The sequence below is a fragment of the Xiphophorus maculatus genome, chromosome 20 (assembly GCF_002775205.1).
Source record: "Xiphophorus maculatus strain JP 163 A chromosome 20, X_maculatus-5.0-male, whole genome shotgun sequence".
Taxonomy (NCBI): Eukaryota; Metazoa; Chordata; class Actinopteri; order Cyprinodontiformes; family Poeciliidae; genus Xiphophorus; species Xiphophorus maculatus.
In genome coordinates, this window is record NC_036462.1 from 28955301 (window position 1) to 28978489 (window position 23189).

Here is a 23189-nt window from a genome sequence, read left to right on the forward strand (position 1 = left end):
GGAGGAGGGGGCACAGCAGGGTTGGGTTGGGGGGGGGTTCCTGGCTAGGTTGCCAATGATCCACCTCTCGTCACGTTTGGCTTGCTGGAGGCCCAATCCTGTGAAGTGCTGCTTGTTGCACTGGGGACAAGGCGAGCCGCTTTCTCTCCCCACCTCCACCAGTCTGCCCTGTCTTTAGACCTCCACAGCCAGTGGCTGAGTGGAAAATCTCTACCTATGCACCATCTTTTGTTTCCATGACGATGCTCTGCCGACAGTCTGCACTGGGTTCCCCTCAGGGTGGATTTGAGGGAGGGAGGCGGGTGGGGGCTTCACCCCTGATTCTTTTGAAACCGCTACAAGCTAAGCAAGTTCTAAATATAATAAAACAAACTTTATGATTTCTTCTTTATACTTGCATAGATATATTTATCAGTTTTAAACAAGCTTCAATCCAACAGACTGATGTGCCCAGCTGATTTGAGCTTGTTGCTTATCCATTCAGCTACAACAACTGTTGCTTGGGAAACGGTCTGCTCGTCGCCACAGCCACCAGGTACTGTCGCCACGGTGACAGATGGGCCCGCCTGTTGGAGGCCATCACTCTGAGGCGAGATCTACCGCTGCGTACCTGCACACACGCGCACAGCGGATAATCTGCTTAGTAATGTCTTCCGTTTAGTGACTGCTGCGATGCCAGGTTGGTGCAACAGTTCCTACCTGCCGACTGGAACCGTACAGCACCTTTTGTTAGAGTTTACCCAGTTCAGCAGAGCAAAGCTAATCCAAACCAGAGGAATTTTTTTTATTATTATTTCTCTCAAATGGTACAGAGCAATTTTTGTCAAACTACAAGGAATTATTTGAACATAGAGTATAATTAATTCAAAATGTTATTTTTGGAGATGCAACAATCAAGGTTTTGTGGCAGATTTATGACCTCCAGATTTTCTTAATGCAGTTCTGCACTCAGAACATTTTTTTTTTTTACAGTTTCTGCCTTGGGTGGATATTCATTATTTATGTTAAGAGCGGAGGTGACGTCATACTGTGTGAGAGCGAGCAGTCGCCTGTTCAAAACTATGACAATGGGAATAAGAGTTGAATTTTTATACTATTTATATCATCCTCCATTATCGGTTGTTGGGGTTTGTATTACTGTAACAGTTTGTTGTATTCCCACTGAATTATTGAATTATTATTTTCAAATCAGTCATGTTAAATCAAATAACAAAGCAGAGCAGATTTGCTGTACTCCATTCAGCCTTCCTATTGTCTGCTGAAAGTGTTGCTCTCTCCCACACTGCGGCAATCTGAGTGAACCTCAGGCATGTCTCAATGTTTTGTAGAAAATATAGTTTGCTTTTAAAGATCTTCCTGCATCTCTGAGAAAAGCTTTCTCAGAGTATTCTTAGTTTAGTAACAGCTTTGACACTGTTGAAGTCTAAAGATGAAAATAAGCCTCTTGGCAGCTCCAGTTCATTTTTTTTTTACCCTAAAGGATTTAGCTGAGCACTATCTCACAGGCAGCCAAAGCGCTGTCCAGTTCGCCCACCTGTCTAAAACCTCTCTTTCCTTCCTCTTGTGTGTAATTGGGTACGGAGGTTGGCCCAAACATCCACAATGCCTTTGATATGAGGGCTTCAAACGCATTCTGCTGCTACGCCTACAGACACACAAAAGCCAGCAGATCTGCCTCTGCCTGCAAATGTAATGCTGACCTTTGTACCATTCACCTTTTGTTATTTCTGCCGTGATTTATGAGTCCATCTTTCAATTTTAAGACCAAATGTTAAGGCTGGGAAAAGGGCTTACATGATGGTTTTTGTCTTTCACTTGATTTGAAAAGCTCAAAACTAGTTGGAATCGTTAATTATTTTCAGAATTATAACATCTCTGTTACACGTTACAACTTGCTATTTTTTCTGGATCAGGCAGCATCAATCTGCAATTGATTGATGAGGCAATATCAAATTCTGTCGTAACATGCTGACCAGAGACGCACCGATTAACCGGAGACGGGGCTTGACCAGTTTCTGGGCTTTCTGGGAAAGCCCAGAAAAAAAAGCCTTCTATTTTTTTGTTCAGTCATTCCCGTCTCAAAACTAAAAAGTATCGTCGTCTTTTAATTATAAACGCATAAACCAAAAGTGTCAAGTTTTGATGTGCTTTTTAAAGATTTAGTCAAGATTAGATAAATGATAGGGCTCCACGAGGAAACCTGCTGCACATTTTTCTATTTTGTTACATTTATTTGGTAAAAATATTCAAGACAGACCTCAATGACTATATCAGCTGGTATTTACAATAAAAACATATTATTTTACTTGTATGCAGACAAAATTGCTAACTATACGAGATGCACCAGTTCTTCAGAAATATTTCGTTGGAAGCAAACCTGATACCTGCATCAAAGAACCCTAGGTCTACCCCTGGTCTCTTTCATTTGCATTCTTATGAAAAAATAATTAGAAATTGTAAAGGAAAACATGATATTGTCTAGGAATAGCCTGATCTCTACTTATTATTACAACAGATGACCAATAAATCTGCCAGAGATCAGAATTGGCCAATTATCCCCTCCAATTGGCTCTGATCAGTGCACAAAAATAATCAGATAATCATTTATTGTATTTATTGCATCAACACTAAAACTCCCACCATTTTCATTCCATAAGCATATTACCAAGGGCAGTGAGTGTATATATATATATATAAATTAATATAATAATATAAATGTCATAAAACAATCCCAGAATCATCACATCGAATTCTAAAGAAAACTATAGGAAAAGTCAAATATGTGCATCTCTAATGTTGACTGACAGCATCCTTTTCCCAGAGCAACAAGCCAGTTTTGGATTGACAGCATGATCATGATTTGTGTTAAATTGTCTCAAATCCCGAATAAATTACTCTGAACAGTCGGGGAAAGAGGAAGAGCAGGTGGGAGAAAAATGGAGGGGAAAATTGAAGTATGGAGGGCTGGGAAGAAAACTGCTCCAGACGTAACGCAGTCAGAGGTGTCAGCTGTGAATGAACCCAGATGTCTGAGTGATAAAGCAGAGAGGAGCCTGTGTGCACCCATGTCTGAGCAAGATCCTGTCCCCTCAGATTCCCTGAAGGATTCACACAATAGTGGCCCCATTTCCTTGGAAGAAATCGACTCGTGCTCGTTTTAAAACGTTGCGCAAGGCTGTTTGTTTGTTACAGGTGTCCACCTATTGTTCAGCTAAAAAAGAAAAAAAAAGAAAGAATAATCTTTGTCCCGTGCGCTGTGTGTGAACGAAATAGAGAGGAATCAGCGGAGGTGGAGAGGTCAGTCGTATTTCAGCAACAAATTTCCCTCAGTGGATGCGGGCCCGCACTCGCATTCCAGCAACGTGTCAGTCTTATTTTCCGAGCTCACCTGTCTGTGATAATGATATTTCTGCTATGATTCCTTTCTGTTTACTGCTCGCTCACGCAGAAACACGTCTGTCATACCTCAAGCACACTTTGATTTGTGTCAGGACTGCTGCATGCAGCCATCTGATGCTAGAATCCTTGTGTGTGTGTGTGTGTGTGTGTGTGTGCGTGCGCGCGCGCGAGCGTGCAGCTGAATAGATGTTTACCAGCGCGCGAGGGAGGGAAAGAGGCAGGCTGAGATGGAGCGTAGAGAGGAAGAGGGAGGGAGGGAGGGAGAGAGGGCGATGATGCTGAGGGAAAAAACGGGAGGGAGGACAGTGAACGGCGAGGTGAGAGAGAGGGAGGACGGGTGGGGAGGAAAAAAAAAAAAGAAAAGCCAGCGGGGAAAGGGAGAGACCTGGAGGACGCGCCAACTGCCTATAGATGCTGGAGCCTTCGACAGCGGAGCGCGGCGCTCAGCGGACACAGGAAGATGGTCTCAGTAAGAGGGGAACTGACGGTTGCCTATAATTTAATGTTCAGTATCTTGGACTCCTTCTCCATGGGTAATGCCTACGGCCAGGAACTCCCGAACAAAGCTCGCTTTTCTCTTCTTTTACTCCTCTCTCTTTATTCCTCGGCTTAATTGCTCACCCAACGTTCTTTTCTCCGCTCTTAGCTCACACTTCTTTTTTTCTTCTTCCTCGAACACGCGCACACACAAGCTTTCTCTCTCTCCCTTTCTCTATCTCTCTCTTTTTCTCTCTCTCGTGCGCGTAGCCGGGGTCTAGCGAGCGCCGGGCTGGATAAACCCTTGGGGCCGGCCCCGCTGTTTCGCTGCACCAGTCAAGCCAAATGCTGGACGTGGCGGTGATGCAGATAGATCGCGCTGCCTAGACCCCCCTCCCGTCATCCGCCTCCCTCCCCTCCTCGAACGCCAGCCGCGGATGGGCAAGCAAAGGCACCCAGCAGGGATAGAGATGAGCTGAGATAAAGGGGGTTGAGGGCTAGATGTGCATTGCTTTGACATTGTTTGGGAGTCTGCGTTGTGAAATGATTTTTTTTTTCCTTTTTTCCCCCTCCCTCTTCTTTTACTTTTTGTCTGAACATGGACTACAAACTCCATTGGTAACCATCTCCCTTTGTCTTTTTCTCTTCTCTGTCCGGCTTCACAGGAGTGGCACCTGCGAAGAAGAGTCCCAAACTGGTAAGTGATGGCATTCCCACTAATTTTCCACCATCTACCTCTGTCCTCAATGTGCGGCTACCTGATCCCAGCCTCCCACACCCCCATTCTGTGTGCTTGAACTTGTGCTGATGTTCTTGCTCTGTTTGTAGACATGGGGGTGCTATGTTTTTGCGGGGGTGGATCCCTATGGCTTTACATGAGCCCCCCGCCCTCTCAAATCCTCCCTCCTCTTCCAGTGGAGGTTGGGACCAGGGGCTTTGATGCGCCGCGTGAACTGGGTTGCTAACATGCTGATTATGGCATCATGCTGGGTGCTAAGTTTGTAGCGCGAGAGCAGAATATGTGATCAGGACTGAGAGACCCCAGAAACCTTGTCTGACTGAATGCATGTTTATTTATTTATTTTTGTTTGTTTTGCAGGATTATTATGACCTGTCTCCTCCGTACAGAGATTACGCTAGGATGGTATGTGATGTCATTTAGAAGGGGCTGAAAGTTTTTTGGGGAATGAGGTGTTGGTGCTGGGTACATCATGGTGGTGGTTGTCTTCTTGAAGAAAATAGTTTGGGAAAAGGCATGCTACATTAATGTCATGTTTAAATGCAACACATACTCTAGGTGTACAGAATATACCTTTTTGTCATTCTGGTTTTCATAGAGTTATACAAGTAAAAAGAAGAAAGAAAACATTAGCTGGTTAGTCAGGCTGTCTGCTCAGGTAGAACTGGAAGTCAGCTGGTTTACAGACAGACCAGTCTCAGTTAAAAAAAGCTCATTCACTTTAATTTACCCTCTAATGCAGCAATTTTGTGTTTGAGACCTCTTCTTCTTTAACAAAATTAGTTCTTTCTTCAAATACCTATGCCATGACTTAAAATGGATTGAGAAAATGCATTTTTGATTATAATTACAAAACACATGTTCATCTATTGTTTGCTTATTCAATTAGGATCTGGATTAATTTACCACTTAAACAAGTCTTACCCCTTGTTTTGTGTGCCCTCCATTTAGTACATTACTTAATTCAATCATCTAAATATTTTTATTACATACTGTTTGCATTTATTTTATTTCTGAGCCCATTTTAGACCTGTTGACATTAATGAAATATGTGAGATTATTGGTCAAAGTGGGTGCCATAATTGACATGAAAATATCCGCATTAGATGGCACTATTTTCTCCCCTATAAAGTTGGGTATGAAATAACTAAAGCTGCAAAGACGGCGAAGACATTACAGGATCAGCACCCTTTTAAACTACATACTTTTTTTGAGAAAAATGCTCACTACATTCCTTTATTGGTTGTAGTTCAGGTTGGGAAATGTGAATGTTGTTTCATTGTGATTAAATTGCAAGGCTGATGATTTTGGGAAGAAAACATCCATGCTGGCGACATTTATCGCCATACATTCAGCCTTCATCAATCAAAGAAAAGAAGTTCCTGAACCTGGAATTTGTAGCTTTTGCAAAGACACAGCTAACATCATTTATTGGGTTCAAATGTTAAGTAATTTATTAACCCTCCTGAGGTCTCAGCACAACTCTCAGGAGGAGTGTGGAAAATGTCACAGTCAGACAGCGGGAAAGTGATAGAGGTTGTCCCGTCAGACCATCAGTTCCCGAAACTATATAATAAAACCCCTTTGTGAAAGTGCATGCGGCTCAATGCAAACCCGCCAGACCACACATAGTGTAAAAAGCTTGTGGTGTCCCAATGACTCCAGGGTTTAACCCTCCTGCGGTCTTAAAGACGGGGTCTTGCAGGTCGCACAAGTTTTTTTTCTCTGTGCACAGTCTGATGAGGTTGCACAGACCCCATGTGTGCTTTACAAGGGTTTTCTTTGTGTGTGTGGTTCCCGGAACTGACAGTCTGACGCGACAATGATCCCAAGTTCCCGCTGTCCAACCATGGCATTTGCCGTGCTCCTCGGCAAATGTGTTGCGCTAAGACCACAGGGCGATTAAGATAAGCAAAATTTTTTTTTAATCATGTTGGTCTTCAAACTTAAACAATGTTAAACATTTTTTAAAAGTTCTTAAAAAGCCTTAAATGTAACTTTTTGGAAAAAAAAAAAATTCCATATTTCCTAACAGCCAAACATAGTTTTTATTAAGCAATGGAAAAGTATAAGAGCCTTCTGTCAGCCGGCTGACCAGCAGTAGTAAGAGGTGGAGGAAGGGGAGCTTGGCGATGTCGACATTCCTTGATATTTGGCCAATTCCTACGGTACACACCCTAGTGTGTACCGTAGACTGTGGATCCTAATCCAGTATTTGATGGAGCCAATCTCTGTTTCTTAGGCAGAAACCGAGATTTGTTTTCTGTCTTTTGTCTTCTGTCTTTCTGATTTTGTTTCTCTTTTAAAAGTTTCTGGAGCTGGACTAACCAATGCATTAGAGCGGTCTCGGTACATTAAGGGAGAACTCTGTGGCTGTGGAAGGTCAAAGCTAACAGATCCATCAAGGGCAAGAGATTTGTTTTCATTTGTAAAGGCAGGCGAGTTTTGACTTCAGGTGCGTCAAATACTGGTTCCTCGCTGGCTAAAGCAGGTTCCATTTATTTGGAAAGATAAAAGTGAAGAGAATATAATTTTGTGAACTGATGAATGCATCAGATCTCAAAGTTTGTTGGCAGCCCCAGACAATGGCATTCTCATTAACTGACTCTATTGATTTTCAAGTTTATCATTGAACCTGTCGAGCTTCCGCTCCGATCACAAAGTGCAAGTTGCAGCTCCCACTTAGTATTTTCAAGAGAATCAAGCTTCTTTTATGTTTAACTAACATGATGAATATAAACATGAATTGCAGAGGTGTGGGAGGCAGATTCAGTGAGTAATGAGTCAGAATTTATTGAAGACATGGCTGCACTTTGAAGGCCAAACACTTTGATAGTTGAGAACTGACGAGCCCCCTCGCCCCCGCCCCCTCCTCGCTGTATTTTTGTCCACCGTATCCAAAGTAATATGTCGTCACGTGATGTGAGGAGTCTTAACTGCTGTCGTTTTTTCTCCTGCTGCCTCTTTCCCTGGTGCCCCAACTGTAACTCTTTCATTTAGCTGCTTTCTGTTTGAAATCCTCACAGCAGGGTGAATTCTGCACGCTAAGGATAAAGATGAGACTGTAAAAAAAATAAATAAATAAATAAATAAAAATACATACTCTGTACAGGCTGTCAGCTTGCACTTGAGCTCAGAAGTGTATGTGCTTTATTTCGATACCTCAAATCCTTGGGCAAGTGTTTAAGCACCCATGTAATTGCGAGGCCGGGTGCAATTTATGACTTCACCAGAAAAAATTGTCTTTATTTCAAACCCAAAAGTGCTTTATTCACTGTGACTTCTCTTCTCCATATGCAGCAGGGAATGCAGCTCTTTGTTAAAACTCCCCCCTCTGCCAGACAAAAGGAATAGGCAATGTGGCCCTTCTAAATTGATCCACTGTGTTTTTATCTCAGCCGAATGACTTAATCATGAGAAACCACACAGATTTTTTTTTTTCTCTCAGTACTCATGCAAGATAACGGAATTTCTCTGAATAAAGCAGCTTGATTATTCTGTTAGCTGATTAAGGTAGAAACACAGAGCGTGCTTCCTTTTACCCTGAGGAGAAGCAATTGTTGGTCTTTTTGCTGCTATAATATGAAACTCTTTTGTATTTGTATCTTCATCTCCTCTCACCAGCCGCAGCTCTGATGGCTCTCTTATCAGCGGCAGAGAATGCAATAACCCTTATACGTCAACTCTGAGTTTAATCTTCCATGCTCCATTAAAGCCTATTTTAAAGAGTCAAATTATATTGATCTACTTCCCCTACAGCAATTGTCAAGGAAGGACAGTCAGAGCAGTTCCCAGCATAGTGTTTCCAGCCACCGGAGCACCCACACAGACTCGCCCGTGCACTCTTCTCTGGCAGCCCCCCTCAACGAGAGCAGCACTCCCCCGGCCCCCTCGCAGCCCTTGCCTGGCCTGCCTTCCCAGGACTCCCAAGGAGACGGGACCACCCACAGAAAACCCGACCCCTTTAAGATCTGGGCCCAGTCCAGGAGCATGTATGAAAGTAGGCGTAAGTATATGAATTTTTGGTGGCGGTTGGATGAGGGCTGCATGGGGCGGTGGGGTGTGCACCCCTGGTGTATTTCCAATGGGAGCTGAGAGGTTTGGGAAGCAAATAAAGCCTGTATGTAAGTAGCTGGTTCTAGCCTCTTTACTGGAAGTAGTACTATGTGCAACCTAATGCTGTGCTCCATTTGTACTCTGAAGTCTGTTTTTCTGAGCTTTTAGTTAGAAATGCAAGCACAAGAAGTGGGATATCCAACTTGGAAAGCATGATGTCTCCAAAGAGTCATCATGCATCAAAGAGTTTTTAAAAGTAAAAACCGTTTAAAGATCCAGAATTTCTCTGTTTATTTACTCTTCTGGCTGCCTTTATCTTATTAAATGAACAGAACACATCGTTCAATACTTCTGTTTGTGAACTTGTTCCTTAGGTATCTAGCCCCCACACGTATATCCCCATTATGTACCTGCACATTCCCAGCTGTTTCTTCCTTACTTTGAATTCACACAGATTAAATCAAGTTGCACCCTATTTCCATACATAACTGTTACTCTTTTGATCCCTGTTTGAGCCAATTGACTAATGAAATATGATAGAAAAGAAAAGAAATATCTTTCTTCTATTGGAGTCATAGCCACATTTCCTATAGCAAAATACTTGAAATCTTATTTGCCAGTGGCTGGCATGGAGGATTGTGAAGCCAGGTACAAATTGATGCACGGTTGGTGTAGAAAGTCCTGTGCCAGACAATATTATTTTGAAGTCCCCAAAAATCACAATAGAGATTACTGAAACACCAAAGGGATCATTTGGCAAAGAGTCAACCCTAGTTAGTACCTCAATAATTAGCAAATCCCACTGGCTTCCTGACTCACAGCTTTGTTGTGACATAAATCCAGTATCCACGTTTAGACTTCAGAGGTAAATGAAGCGCAGCATTAAGTATGCTCTTGCTTGTTTTCAGGTGCTGGAAACTGAACACAAAGCTGCCAATCAGCCTAACTTAGCTAGCATTGAAAGCGAGGTTACGCAGTTGAGTATTCGAGTTTTGGCTACTTTAAACAAAAAAAATATCAAGTTTCCTCTTAAAAATATGTAGTATTTTGTTTATGTTTGATAGTTCACAATTAATTCCCCTCGCTCTCTCTGTGCTAAGCCAAGTTAGCTGTAACATTTGGCATGAAGTAATGCTTCTGCTCCTGCACCACCCTTCGTCATGAGTTTGAGGTTGCCTTTTAGGGGCGCAGGGTTTGTGAAAGACAGAGGACATTTGATTTAGTCTTTGAAACTTCTGGTTGATTTAAAAAATTTGTCTTACATTTGGCTGTCTACAACATGCGTAAATGTTGTCTTGCTACTGTGATGCGGCTGCACTTGTGTCATTATTCGCAGATCAGCTAATTTGGTCATTAACAGATGCCTGGTTAGCACCACGGCGAACCAGCCAGGCGAGCGCAGATAGTCTCCTAAAAAGCAAAGGTTTCGCACATGTTTTTGGTTCTTTTCTCAGTATGGACTAATGATGCCGCTTTTGTTCATTTCTCAGCATTAACACCACTGACATATGACTTCCCACAAGAGCCACGTAGTACGTAATTAGCGGCAATGGTGGAGTGGTTGTCAGTGGATTGCTCAGCCCTTTCTTTCCAGCTACCGTGCTAGTAGATGCCTCCAATTAATAAGAATAACGCTCAGATCAACTGTCAAATTTTGAAGTACAAAAAGAGAGTAACTCTGAGGAAAAACACAGGAGGTTCATAAGTGGTAACATCTCACCAGATGGCCAAACATCTCTTGTCAGGGATGTTTCATTATTTAGAGGGCTGAGAACATTGGCTTGTGCAAAAAGGAAAAGAGAAAAGTGAGATTGAGGGAAATAAAAATAAAAATTCAAAAAATAGAGATAGAAAATATTTCTACAAGTCGATTTTAATTTGATAAATTCCTCACAGGGTTTATATATTTTTTTCAAATTGCCTGACTTGGTTAGCTCATGATAAACAGAGAAAATAAAGGAAAATTATTTCAGAATCAGTAAAAAAAAGGTTTCCATTTAGTTGTAAGTGAATCAGAGGGAGAACAAAGCAAGAAGATGAAATGGGATTGTGACACACGGAAAGGTCAGGAGGAACACCTGGAATTAGAGAGGACAAGTGACCCGTATCAGTAGGCGTCAATCCTCTCCCTCCTCCTCCTGTGAGCTTTCGTTTCAGAAATCCTTCAGTGTTGGTTCCGTAGGGCCCGGGCAAAGAAATTTCTCCACTTTCGCTTTCAACGTAATGACACGCTCTGCTGAGATCAAGGTCTTTCCACGCATCAGGTGCTGAATGATTTCCATTTGCACAAATAATCCTCCCAAAAAACTGACTCACAAAATGCTTCAAATTAGCTGGGCCTGAAAAGGTTGGCGGCTTCATGTTTTATTGGGCTCTGTTTTGATTATCTCTGGGTTTTAACATGTTCCCAGATTAATTTTCTTAATGTTTGAACCAAGCGTACTGTTGCTTTGGCTCTGCGTGTCTGTTTTTGAAACGCCCTCTTATGCCCAGTTGCCTCACCACAGGGATCGCTTATGGATCTATTAATCACCACGGACAGATTGCAACAGTTAGCCTTTGACTCACTCCGTTACTCTACAGAACAAAATACAAAAAAACATTGGAGTAAACTGGGAGGAAGAGCTTCACTCTGCATGGATTTGAAATGTTGACTGAAAGAACAGATTGGAAACAGGCTTCTTGCGCTTCGCACCACACTGGCGTTTCTTTGCGGTTTTGGCAGCAGCGGCCTGCGCTGAAGCAAAATTGAAATCTCTCTGGGGTTTTGTTGAGAGATGCACAGCTGCGACTGTACAAACACTAGCTCAAGTTTATGCATTACTGTTTGCAGTGTCTTGCAAAAATATTCCTACCCCTTGAAAATGTTTTTACGTATTTCTTCATATTACAACCTTGAGGTTCAATGTATTTATTAGAATTGTACGTGCTAGTCTAAGACAAGTTCTAGTTTCTGTTTATTGGAAAGAAAATGATAGATTAAAAAAAAAAAAAAATTAGAAAAGTGTGAGAATCAATTGTTTTTTGCCCCCCACCCCCTCACCACAATCCCCTTTTACTATGATGTGCTTAAGTGTCATGAATACAAGTGAAGGGCTCAGCATTGTTTAAACCATGCAGAGGTAGAGCACGACTGACCAAAGTGCGGCCCTTAAAATGGTTTCGTGCAGCCTTCAACTCAATTCAAGAGTGACATGACTTTGACTTGCATGTTCAGGACGATTGAGATGCATTTTAAAAAAATTAATGCTAGGCTGCAATTTTCAATAACTTGAGGCCGTTCTAAAGACGTAGATGGATAAAAGTGTTCTTAAAAAAAAGATTTAAGATGCAAGACAGAGTAGTCATCTTAAACCAACCAAGTTTTTTTTTTTTTTTTTGCTTTTAATTTATTTTAATAGTAAATCGGGCTGCAGACATCCAGTTAAAATAAAAAGAAACCGAAATAAAAATGCAACCCTCGCCCTTGAACTACTTTCAATTTGTCATCCTGACCCCCATGTCAAAAGGTTTGGACACTTCTGCAGGCGAAAGTAGTGCAGCTGCACTTTCAGCAAAATGTTCTTCCACAAATATTGATTGAGGGTTGGGGGGGGACTGAATATACACGCACACCATATTTTTCAGATTTTTATTTGCAAAACCATTAACTTTCCACTTCACGATGATGCTTCTCTACCTATCATGAAATCCCAATGCATACATTGAAGGCTGTGCTTGTGGAAAAGGGAGCTGTGGTTTGTCTGTATTGTGAAGAATTTAGAGAGGAATGATTTCTTTTTCTTTTTCTCAAAGCAGTGTCAGCCCTTTCAGTTTATTTTTGGACTTCAATAAAGAAAGTGAACAGATTCACATCTAAAAAAAAACAAACATCTTTTTTTATCCCGTGCTTACTAGAGGACAATGGAAATGCAAATATGCCACATTTTTCATAAAGAAACATTGTTCTCCAACTGATCTGAGTGAGTGTAATGTGTTTTTTATTTTTAACACATTAAAAATAAAAAAGTTTACTATTTCAGATATCAAACAAGAGTCCCAGTCATGTAGTTTCTAATTATGTCACAAAAATAACAACAACAGTTTTTTACTTTTGCTCTGGACCAAAAATAAACGCTCTCACCGTTGATGCACCACTTGTTTACTCCTCCTGTGTTTGCGACATATGACACTTTCATATCAAAGCCTAAAATTACTAAGAGAACCATCAACATCCTGACACAAAAACATAGTTGTTGCTGAAGAACAGCAGGTCTTATTATGATCCCAATGTTGCAAGAAAATTTGACTGAATCAAGCTTAATGTCCTCCCTCAAACTCATCATGGATGGGTTTTTTGCACTGGTGAAGGGACTATGGAAGAAAAAAAAATCCCTGGGATGACTGATGGTGTTTCATTGATTTCATAGTTCCAGACTTCCAGGAGCAGGACATTTTCCTGTGGAGAAAGGACACGGGCTTCGGCTTCAGGATCCTCGGAGGCAACGAGCCAGGAGAACCTGTGAGTGTCTCAAAAAGTTCCTGAATCTCTCACGAATTGAACCTACTTGCGTTCCTTTCCCTGCTAACACTATTTTACTGTATATTTGTGAGAAGTCCAACTCAGGTGTTTCAGTAACATGAACAAATATAACAGGTTTTATCCCCAGCATCTGAGTGAGAAGCTGCACGGTTCTTTTTTATTATTATGTTGGACTCTAGACAAATTCGCATAATGGATTTTTAACAAAACAGTTTCTCTCTGATACGATGATTTCAATTGTCTTTTTTTTTCCCTTTCACTTCTTTGTAGGCAAGTTATTGTTTGCTCTGGTTCACTGCCCCACACTGTTGCGTTGTTCTTCCTTCTCCCCTTAAGAAAAACCTAATTTATTGTTAGTCATGGGTTGAATTACTGCACACTTTTGTAAGTCTAAGAATAAAAACACAACAGCTAGGTTTACATTGTTGCGTAACATGTAAAGAGCACAGGACGAATGTGTCGGTTACTTCCTTCGTTTCCTGGTTGGAGTTTGTTCATTTGCGTTCGCCTGTCTTCCAGATCTACATCGGCCACATAGTGAAGTACGGCGCTGCGGATGAGGACGGTCGCCTCCGATCCGGAGATGAACTGATATGCGTGGACGGCACAGCGGTGGTGGGCAAGTCGCATCAATTGGTGGTGCAGCTGATGCAGCAGGCTGCCAAGCAGGGCCACGTTAATCTCACTGTGCGACGTAAAACCAACTACGCAGGTGAGGAGAGACAAGGAGGCCAAGTACTACAGTCTACTTTCCACAAAATTCTCCATTCAAATGTTTCTCAAACTCACATTTTAGTCCTCTAGTCCTGTTTCACCTCTGAAAGTTGACTTTTAACTCTTTCTCGCCCTCTGAAAAAGATTTTGCCTCCAGTTATGTCTGAACATCAGCAAGGGTATATAAAAAGCCGTCCTCTATTGATATTCGGCGCTTTTTTCAATATTTTGTACATACTTTCAGTAAACCTGGTGGAAAACAGTGTTTATGATTCAGAGAAAGCTTTTGGCCATGTGGAATGGGACGGTGTGTTTGCTTTACTGGAAAGATTAGTTTCCAGTAAAGCAACCTGGATTAATTCTTTATATCCATTCCTATTGGTTTCCCATATTTTGTGCTGGGAGCAACAGAATTGTCCCCTTTGTCCACTGTTATTCAATCAAGTTAGAAATCCCACCTATGGTCACACTGAACATAAAATATTGTTTTATTCTAATGAGTTTTTTTTTAATCATTGTCATTGTGTTGGTCACCAGGACAACTTTTAAGGTTTGAAATTAAGATTAATTAATTGGCTATCAAACCCTGAGCATATCACTGTGGTTATTGTGTGGGGTGAATGTGCTGTGAGCACATCCAGGGCGTTCAGAAAGCCCACATTGCTCATGAAGTTTATCTTTTAGTTTTTGCTTTTTATTTCTAAACCCCAACATCTCATGTTGTCAAAACTGATCATTTATCAGTTGACTATCCTATCAAGAAAGGAAAAGGACCCAAGACTGTGTGCATCTCTTGCACATTTGCTTTACCTTCCCAATTTTGGACTTTAAAATCTCTCCCACAGTATTGCCTATAGGTTAGAATCTTTTTTGTCAATAATTATATTTGAAGATCAATCTGTAAAGCAAAACATTTTCAATGTTTTTTTAAAATGGTTATTTTTACACACGTTTTGATAACCAAAAGTTTGTTGGAAGGATTCAATTATGCTCATATTATGTTCCATTATTAAGTATTTGTACATAAGATTGCCACAAAATGATCACAAGCTTTGGCAAATGTAGTAATTAATTGACCTCTGTATTTGGTTTGCACAAAATTTGCAGCCATTTTTCTTTTCTGTGCTTTCTGTGAGCGTATTGTGTGCACTGTGTACAACAGGGGAGCTTATCCCATCAACTTGAACTCTGCCTGCTTCAAGCACATTTAACTACAAAGACAATGTTAACAGCTTAATAAATTAAATATAAACCAGATAAACTCATAAATAATACATATGCTTAGTGAGCACAATGCATATTTATGTTATGTGGAAATGTTGCAGTCTCCATGATCATATTTAATACAAGGGGTTTAATGGGAACTGATTTTTTGCCCTTCTGCAATTCTGACTGAAAAGATGCCTGTTTTACTTTATTTTCATTTCAGTCTTAATGATTTTTAGGGCTTTGTTGTTATTAAAAACATTAAAAAAAATATTTGTTTATTTTAGCTGTGCTGAAACTTTATACCTGCATTTTTAAAAATAGTAAATACTAGTGAAATAAATGTTTTTCTGTTGTCAAGGTGCAATTAATTGTTTAACAATGTTTAAAGTATTGATTAGGGGAAGCACCGTATTGGCACTTCTCTCCTAACTCAGTGGATACTATTCATCAAAAATCAAGGCACACAACTTTTTGTTGTTTTTATCTAGTTTTTAAAATATTGACAATATCCTCCTGATGCTGTCAGCACATTAAGGGTATGCGCAACGATACGTCCCATTAAGCATAAAGTTTACATTAATGCCGATGACTTCTTACTTTCCAATCCCCAAATATTTTTAAGACTTCACTGCCATAACTTTTTAAGCATTTCTTTTCAATAAAAGCTTGTGTATCAAGCTTTGATGCTGTTCAGAAGCTAAGATGTGCTCTTTACTTTGCACTACCTGAGCCATTACTTATAGCACTAGTTGTATCTATATTTATCACAGCTCCACAAGGAGACTGGGGCCTCCCTTACTACTGTATGTGCACGACCTTCTTCCTTCCTCCTCTTTAGTCTGTGGAGCTGGAAGCAATCGGCCTCTGCTTCAAATAAACATTTCGCCCCATCGCTGATGTGGCGGTGCTCATCTCCGCTCCGCTACGCCCCGCTCCTCAGCAGGCCCGTAAAGAAACGGCCCGTAAACGTGATAGAGAGGATGCTCAACCTTTGGCCCGATGACGGCAGCCCAGACATTAGTCCATTGCTTGTTCCCCGTCCGCCTCAGAGGGCAGACGGTATGAGGCGCCTTCCCTGAGCCGCCGTACAGGAAATGAAATGTGGAATGAAATGAAATGTGGAGCTTGTGCAGGCAGGACACGTCCTCGGTTTAGCTTGTGTTCACAACAGAGCAGAGGGCAGAGTACTGAAGGAGGTCGTCCTCCGACGTAAGCCAGCAGTGAGATGAAAGAAAGTACTTTTATTAGACGTACTAGAGTAGGTGGGTAGAGTACACAGAAATGGTACTCAAGTACAAATAGCACTACTTTGAAATATTCTAAGTAAAAGTAAAATGTAGTCATTCAAGAAATTACTCAAGTAAGAGTTAAAAAAAAAGTATTTCATATAAGGGCTACTCGAGTGCTTACTTTCTTCAGATGGAGAAAGTTTTTATATTGTGTGAAATTTCTGGTATTTTAAAGACTAAAATACAAAACAATGCACAGAAACAATGAAAGGTAAAGTACTTCCAGTGACAATATATGGCGTTCACTGTATTCACTTAACCTCCAAATGGCACAAAAGGCTCAGCAGATTAAAAAAAAACAACCTTAAAGCAAATCTTGTGCAAGTGCAACAAGTCTCACTTCAACATAAACTATAGGTTTGTGTTTCTACCTGGTGTATATTTGGGCTAAAACATATTTGTTCTTCCTTAAAGTTACTCACAGTAGGTGGAGTATCCAGAAGCTTTACTCAAGTAAAGTAAGAGTGGCAATACTTCACAATCTTATTATTGAAGTAAAAGTATAAAAATAGTGTACTACTCATTTCTTTATTTTTATTATTTTCAAAGTTACTCAAGTGACTGTAACTGAGTAAATGTAGCTAATTATGATCCACCTCGGCTTAATTGATGACATAAGATTTACTCATGTAATCGTCTCATTGTGCTGTGCGTCGGCATTTCAATGTCTCCCAATTCTCTTTAAAAGCAAAGACTGGCCCAACTCTTACCAGCTGCTTTTGATGTTCCTCTTGATGCTTGATGCTGGCTCATCTCTCTGTCTCTTATTCGCCTTCCTGTTTGTTCTTCTTTATTTCCTTTAATAAAATCTCTCTCATGCTGCTTCCTCTTTAACCCCTTACTCACCTTACGCTTCTGTCTCATGCAGTTAAATCAGAGGGAGATGTCCCTCCGTCGCCAGCGTCCTCACACCACAGCAGCACCCAGGCGCCCAGCCTGACGGAGGATATGGGCAAGCGCACGCCGCAGGGCAGCCAGAACTCCCTCAACACCGTCAGCTCCGGCAGCGGCTCCACCTCCGGCATCGGTAGCGGAGGCGGAGGAGGAGGCGGCGCCGGGATCGGTGGGAACGCTGTGGTCGCCGCTGCAGCTGCAACCACGTCCTCCCAGCCCCCAAACGGCACCACAAACTCGGTCCCTGTCGCCGCCTCCGCCGTGCATCCCTACGACGTGGAGATCCGACGGGGCGAGAACGAAGGCTTTGGTTTCGTCATCGTGTCGTCGGTGTCGCGGCCTGAAGCGGGCACCACCTTCGGTAAGAGACGCTTCGCTTAATAAACTTGGAGAATATTCGCAGGTTATTAAGCTACATGCAAATATTACAGTTCAACCCAGCACAAACTAAAACACACACCAAGCCTTTTTTTTCTTACCTTTGGGTTCTTTCATCTGTTTTTGTCTCCTTTGTGGAACTCCTTTGAGAACCACCGAGCGCTAAATAGCCTGACAGCAAGCACCGATTCTGGCTATTTACAGTCACACCAGATCAGTATCAACAGCCTTCAAAGAAGCGCATCTTTTTTTTTTTTTTTTTTTTTTTTTTTGCCTCATTTCCTTTCCAGCCTGTCAAACCAAGACACTGAAACCCTTTCTTCCCCCTGCAGCTGCTGCTACACTCGCACAAAGCTTTCATAATTGATCACAAGTGAAGTGGGTCTTACGTAAGACGTCTGTATTATTCAGCTCCACTTAAATTGCTTCAGCCGAGCAGGTTGGCACTAAAAGCCTAATGACAGCTTAATGAGGATGCAGTTCTCCAAAGGGTAAATAGACGAATCAATGGGACTTTACTGATATTTAGCTTTTTTACACCCCAGAATCAGTTTTTAGACAATATTGAATTGCTTAATTGCTAATAAATGTTGCATATCTATGATTTTTTTTAGTCATGACATTTTTCAGTACATAATCTTTTTTTTTTTTTTTTGCTTTTCATAAATTAGTGGTGCCTCTCTCTAAGCAGTGCACTCTTTTCTCTAACTGCTTTTGCCTATTCAGTACCATGCGACTCACACTCCTTTGAACTATTACACATATTTCAACATGCAACCACATAATTCAGTGTGTTTTTATAGTATTTTATCGGATGTACCAGCATAAAGCATTGGAACAATTTATTGAAATTGTGCACAGATAAATATCTGAAACGTGTGACTTGCATTTATTTTTCTTTACACTGATACTACAAAATTGACCTAATTAGCAAATCCACCTGTGTTTGATTTGATTAAACGGTGTTTGCGACCAAATGCAAGCTTTAGGTTACTATGAGCTCACCAAGGTGGTGGCAGAATTATGCAATGGGAATTTTAAATTTTTTTTCTTGTGGTGCTGTTGCCCTTCATTGACAGTAATCAGACAGGAAATAGTTGTAGAGAGAAGTGGGGATGACAAAAGCTGATAACGTCTAAGAATGTATATTTCCGACTAGATAAGCTAAACAAAATCTGGCTTATGAGAGGAGCCTTTAACACCTGTAATTTGGGGAGAATCTAGAAACTTTGACGCCTGTTTTCTCAAAAATCTGGATTCCAGAAGGCCAACATTCACATGCCCATAGCTTCTTGATTTCTTTTTTTTGATTGCCATGTGTTGACATTATTGGAAATCTTAGGATGCACACTTTCAGAATCTGAAGATAACTCAAAACTGCCTTGTGGAGACTTGTTCCTGGATTTGCTGAGGCCAGTCGCCAATGGTTAGAGCTGACTACAGGGAAATCCTGGGAGAGAAGCATGTAGAGAGGCTGAAAAAGCTTGAAAATGGGTTAGAGGTCAATGTCCAGCAGAACAAACTTCTGTATATGGCCAGAGCTAAAATTGAAAGATTGGGTTTTGAGAATGTTCATATACTGTATTGGCTTTGTCAAAGTCTGCACCTAAATCTAATTAAGGTTTATATTTGCCATAAGTTTCGGTTCGTATCCATGCAGACCCGGTGGAGAGCAGAAGGCCTCCAAGTTTACCTGCATCAATCTGTGGTTCCTGCAAACTCTGGACTCCCGGGGGGCTAAAGTTGCCCACCCCTTCAAATATTTATTTGTGAAACATTTTGAAAACCATGCGTTACTGTCCTTCCACCTCACAGTTCTGTGCCCAAATGCGTTAGTCCATGTGGAAAGAAAGGTTCAAGGCTCTGAACTGCTATGTCATTCCTCTGCCCTCCTCGCTCCCTGTCTCTGTTGGCATGGATAGACGAAAACTTAGCATCACAGGTTTGCTCACAAAGCCGCAAATTGCTCCTTCGCAGGAGCACGGCGGAAAGCACGAACCAGCAGCTCCGCTTTATTCGCTCCGACTTAACATGTAAAATTCACAAGAGGCATTTCCTTCTCTTTCCTTTTGCGCTTAATATTTTACAGCATAAATCTGACTAGATTTATTTAACGGATAGCCAGGGGTGGGCACTTAGACATGTTTGTAGCAGAATAAAAGCAGTAAGTGTGTTGCACAGGTGGAATGAATAGTAATGAAAAGGAAGACGAGATTGATCGCATTCTACAGTATGCGGACAAAGAGGAAGAAAACACCTCAGGGTGGATGGGGAGATGTCAGCTCTGATGTATGTTTGTCGTCTCTAACATCCTGCAGGTACAGCTATCTGGGATGTAACAAATCAGAACTGTTTCCATACCCGCTTCCTGCTGCTAACATGGAAATATCTGAAATATACTTAGACTAGTGGTATTACACAAGGTCTAATCAAGGGAGACTATTCAAGAGTGCACTGGATATAGTTTTCCAGTGAATTTGAGGGTTCCGACACAATCTTAAAACAAATGTCCTTAGCATTTTTCAAGCTAAAAATGCCAAGGAGATGATTTTTTTTTTGTCCAGGATTTTGTCCCGTTTAATGTCTAGGATTGTAAAGGTTTAACTTTCTAATATTAAATTGCTCAAAAAAAATTGACATTCATGAGATTAATTACCAGTACAAATAATAGATGTATAAAAGCTAACACGGTGATTCATTCTGATTGGATCCATCACAAGATCATGAATTCCTGGTGTTAGACTCAGTTTTATTGTTGTCATATAAAGGGGACATATAGTTTGTAGCAGATTTTTTTTTTTTTTTTTTTTTCACGTGTGGAGCTGGATTATTCCCCTTTGGGGTCTGATGTACCGGTTCTAATTTCATACCATTTAACATTTGATTTAAGCTACTCGTTTTCTTATTTTTTCGCCTAGAAATTTAAGATAGAATGGAAACAATGTACTGAGGCTTGTGGGAGAGAAGTACTGGTTTTGAATCCAACCCAAAGTAAGAGAATATTATCGCTGTTTAAGCATCAAAGCACACATCTTTAACCCTAATCCAATTTTTTTAGTAGACACAGATAAATTCATTAGAGTGCATGACTAAACATTTGGAGAGTTGAGAGTTTTGATGCATTTAATAAATAGCGAAAAAAATTGTGACTTTTCAATATTTGACTTGCTGATCACTGATCAGAGACGTTTAAAAGGAAAACTGGTCATTTCCAAGAAGTAATTGGTGCATCTTTTGTGATAGAGGTTAAGCCAGCTGGCAGCATCGTTGTCTTTATTTCTGGGCTGAATTAAATCTGTTAAGCCCTGATTTCCAGAATGTCAGCATAATGTGATGATTGGTTAAAACAATCACAAGATAAAAGGATGTTGAAACTTTCAACGACAACAAGTTTGAGATTTACTTATCTCAAGTTAACAGGACAATAAAAGTGCAATCACGACGCGCAAGGAAAATATTTAGTAATCTCATATTAATTGAAACACAACAAAAAGAGCCGCACATCTTCTTTTTGAAGACGAGACAACGACAAATGCACCTTTAGTCAGTCTCATGTCTGCCATGGAATGCTGCTCCTCAGGTGATGAAATAGGTTTTGTTTTTCATTTTTGGAGCTTTTAACACTTAAAACTGACTGATATTAAACCCAAATTTAAATAAGCCAACATTACATGTTGGACAAAACATTGAATGAGATAAATACAGTCTTAAATCTAGAAAACGTAACTCTGGATTAATCATTAAAAAATAGTTCTGATCAAAAGTACTATGCAGGTACATTCTGATTTCTTCATAGAACAGATTAGTGATCTTTGCATATAATCCTGACAGGATAATCCTCTCTTCTTCTCTCAGTGACTTTGGCTTTGCTTGCTTTGGGGCTGCTGGTAAATTAACCCTCAACTCTGTTGATCCTCTTTTCTCTGCTCCTTTCCCCCCTTTTCCCTTCTTTTCCCATCTCTCTAAACACACAAACACACACACGCCCTCGCATTGAATCACATATCCCAACATGACAATGGTTGACCAAAGCTGGAAATGCATGTGTGGCCATGCCTCACAAAATAGGCCGCATCATCGAGGGGAGCCCGGCGGACCGCTGTGGGAAGCTGAAGGTCGGCGACCGCATCCTGGCCGTGAACGGGAACTCGATCACCAACAAGTCCCACTCTGACATCGTCAACCTCATCAAGGAGGCCGGGAACACCGTCACACTGCGAATCATTCCCGGAGATGGTGAGTGGACGACGGAGGCTGTGGTTAGTTTTCAAGCTCGCCTTTGACATCTTGAAGCGGCTTTGTCGCTTGTCAAGAAACGTGCCGCTAGAAGGTTCTCTTCCAAGAGGTTTGGATTATCCAGGGTTTGTACGGACGATTGATTGAAGAATGAATGACCAAGAAAATGCTCAAATTTTCAACGAGGAGTTTTTCAAGGTTTGGAAAAAGCTTGATATTTATTTACACCCCTTGAATCCGCACCATTTTGTACAACTGAACGTTTAATTAAAAGCCTAAATTTGAAAAGCAGTATTTACAGTTGAAACTAGATATTTTTATACACCTGATAAAAGGCGTAAAGATTTAGTAGGTCAAACCAAGCTGAGTACAGATTTAGCCTTTTTTTTTAGCTTTACGTATTACAAGTTTACCAACTCATAAATTAAATCTTATTAAAACTTTTAATGTCACATTAGATTTGAGAAGCTGTTCTTTTCTTAATCTACACTTTGAGGAGTTGCAACGTTATCCCTGTGCGATATGGAGCTGAGGTTTCTCTGCGTTTTAAAGTGAGCGAAGCGCCCCCGCGGTGTAGACAGAACAGCTTCTTTGGGGTTATTTAGGAATCTTCCCAGCCGTTGCGTTTTTTGCCTTTGGCATGCCCCCCGCTTTCAGAGCATGCAAGAGTAATTTAGTTGTCTCTTTGTTTGTTTGTGTGCAAGAGAGAAGCAGAGAACGATCTAGAACTTCCTTCTGTGTACGCAAGTGTGTCGAATCTGTCGTTTTGACTTTAAATTAAAAAGCTTTGTGCATCTTTCGTGTTGTTCTATGCTTAAAAATCACCTCGGCTTCCTCATAAATGCTTTTTAATAGTTTGTGCGAGCGTGAGGAAGGCGATGCTCGCCACCAACCCGCTCACTGGTGGAGATTTGAGCTGTTTGTCCACATCGCTGACGTCAAGCTCACTTCATGAATGAAGAGGGCTTTCGTCGTCTTCTGTTTCCGTCCAGAGCAGCTTACGAAAACAGCGAGGCAAAACTGCTCTGGCAAACAGACGTACAAAGCTTTGGAGAAAACACTGGGGAGAAATAACCAGATGTGCTCTACATGAAACGTCCTGTTTGTGTTCGTGAGCATGTGTCAACCAGACGCTGTCTGACATGGAGACAGTTGTTAGGGGAAGACTGCAGGTTCTCTCAAAAAGTCGGCTTCTAAGTGCGAATTTCCTCCGCTGCCGTTTACGAACGGTTGTGTGTCTCCGTGTGGATCTATAACGTTTACGATGCGAGTACGG

General features: G+C 41.2%; 1 protein-coding gene across 8 annotated transcripts in view; it reads left to right on the plus strand.

Annotated features, from left to right (window-relative positions):
* The window catches only part of magi1 (membrane associated guanylate kinase, WW and PDZ domain containing 1), a 148675-nt gene that overhangs the window by 113764 nt on the left and 11722 nt on the right, over window positions 1–23189 (plus strand). For 4 of the 8 annotated variants that reach the window (XM_023325657.1, XM_023325659.1, XM_023325662.1 and 1 more), the window contains exons 13-19: window positions 4542–4573; window positions 4976–5020; window positions 8375–8621; window positions 13081–13172; window positions 13713–13905; window positions 17274–17660; window positions 21710–21913. In XM_023325657.1, coding sequence (XP_023181425.1) covers window positions 4542–4573; window positions 4976–5020; window positions 8375–8621; window positions 13081–13172; window positions 13713–13905; window positions 17274–17660; window positions 21710–21913 — 1200 coding nt within the window. The remainder of the gene's footprint in view (window positions 1–4541; window positions 4574–4975; window positions 5021–8374; window positions 8622–13080; window positions 13173–13712; window positions 13906–17273; window positions 17661–21709; window positions 21914–23189) is intronic. The other 4 variants (XM_023325661.1, XM_023325665.1, XM_023325660.1 and 1 more) reach the window with 3 other exon arrangements.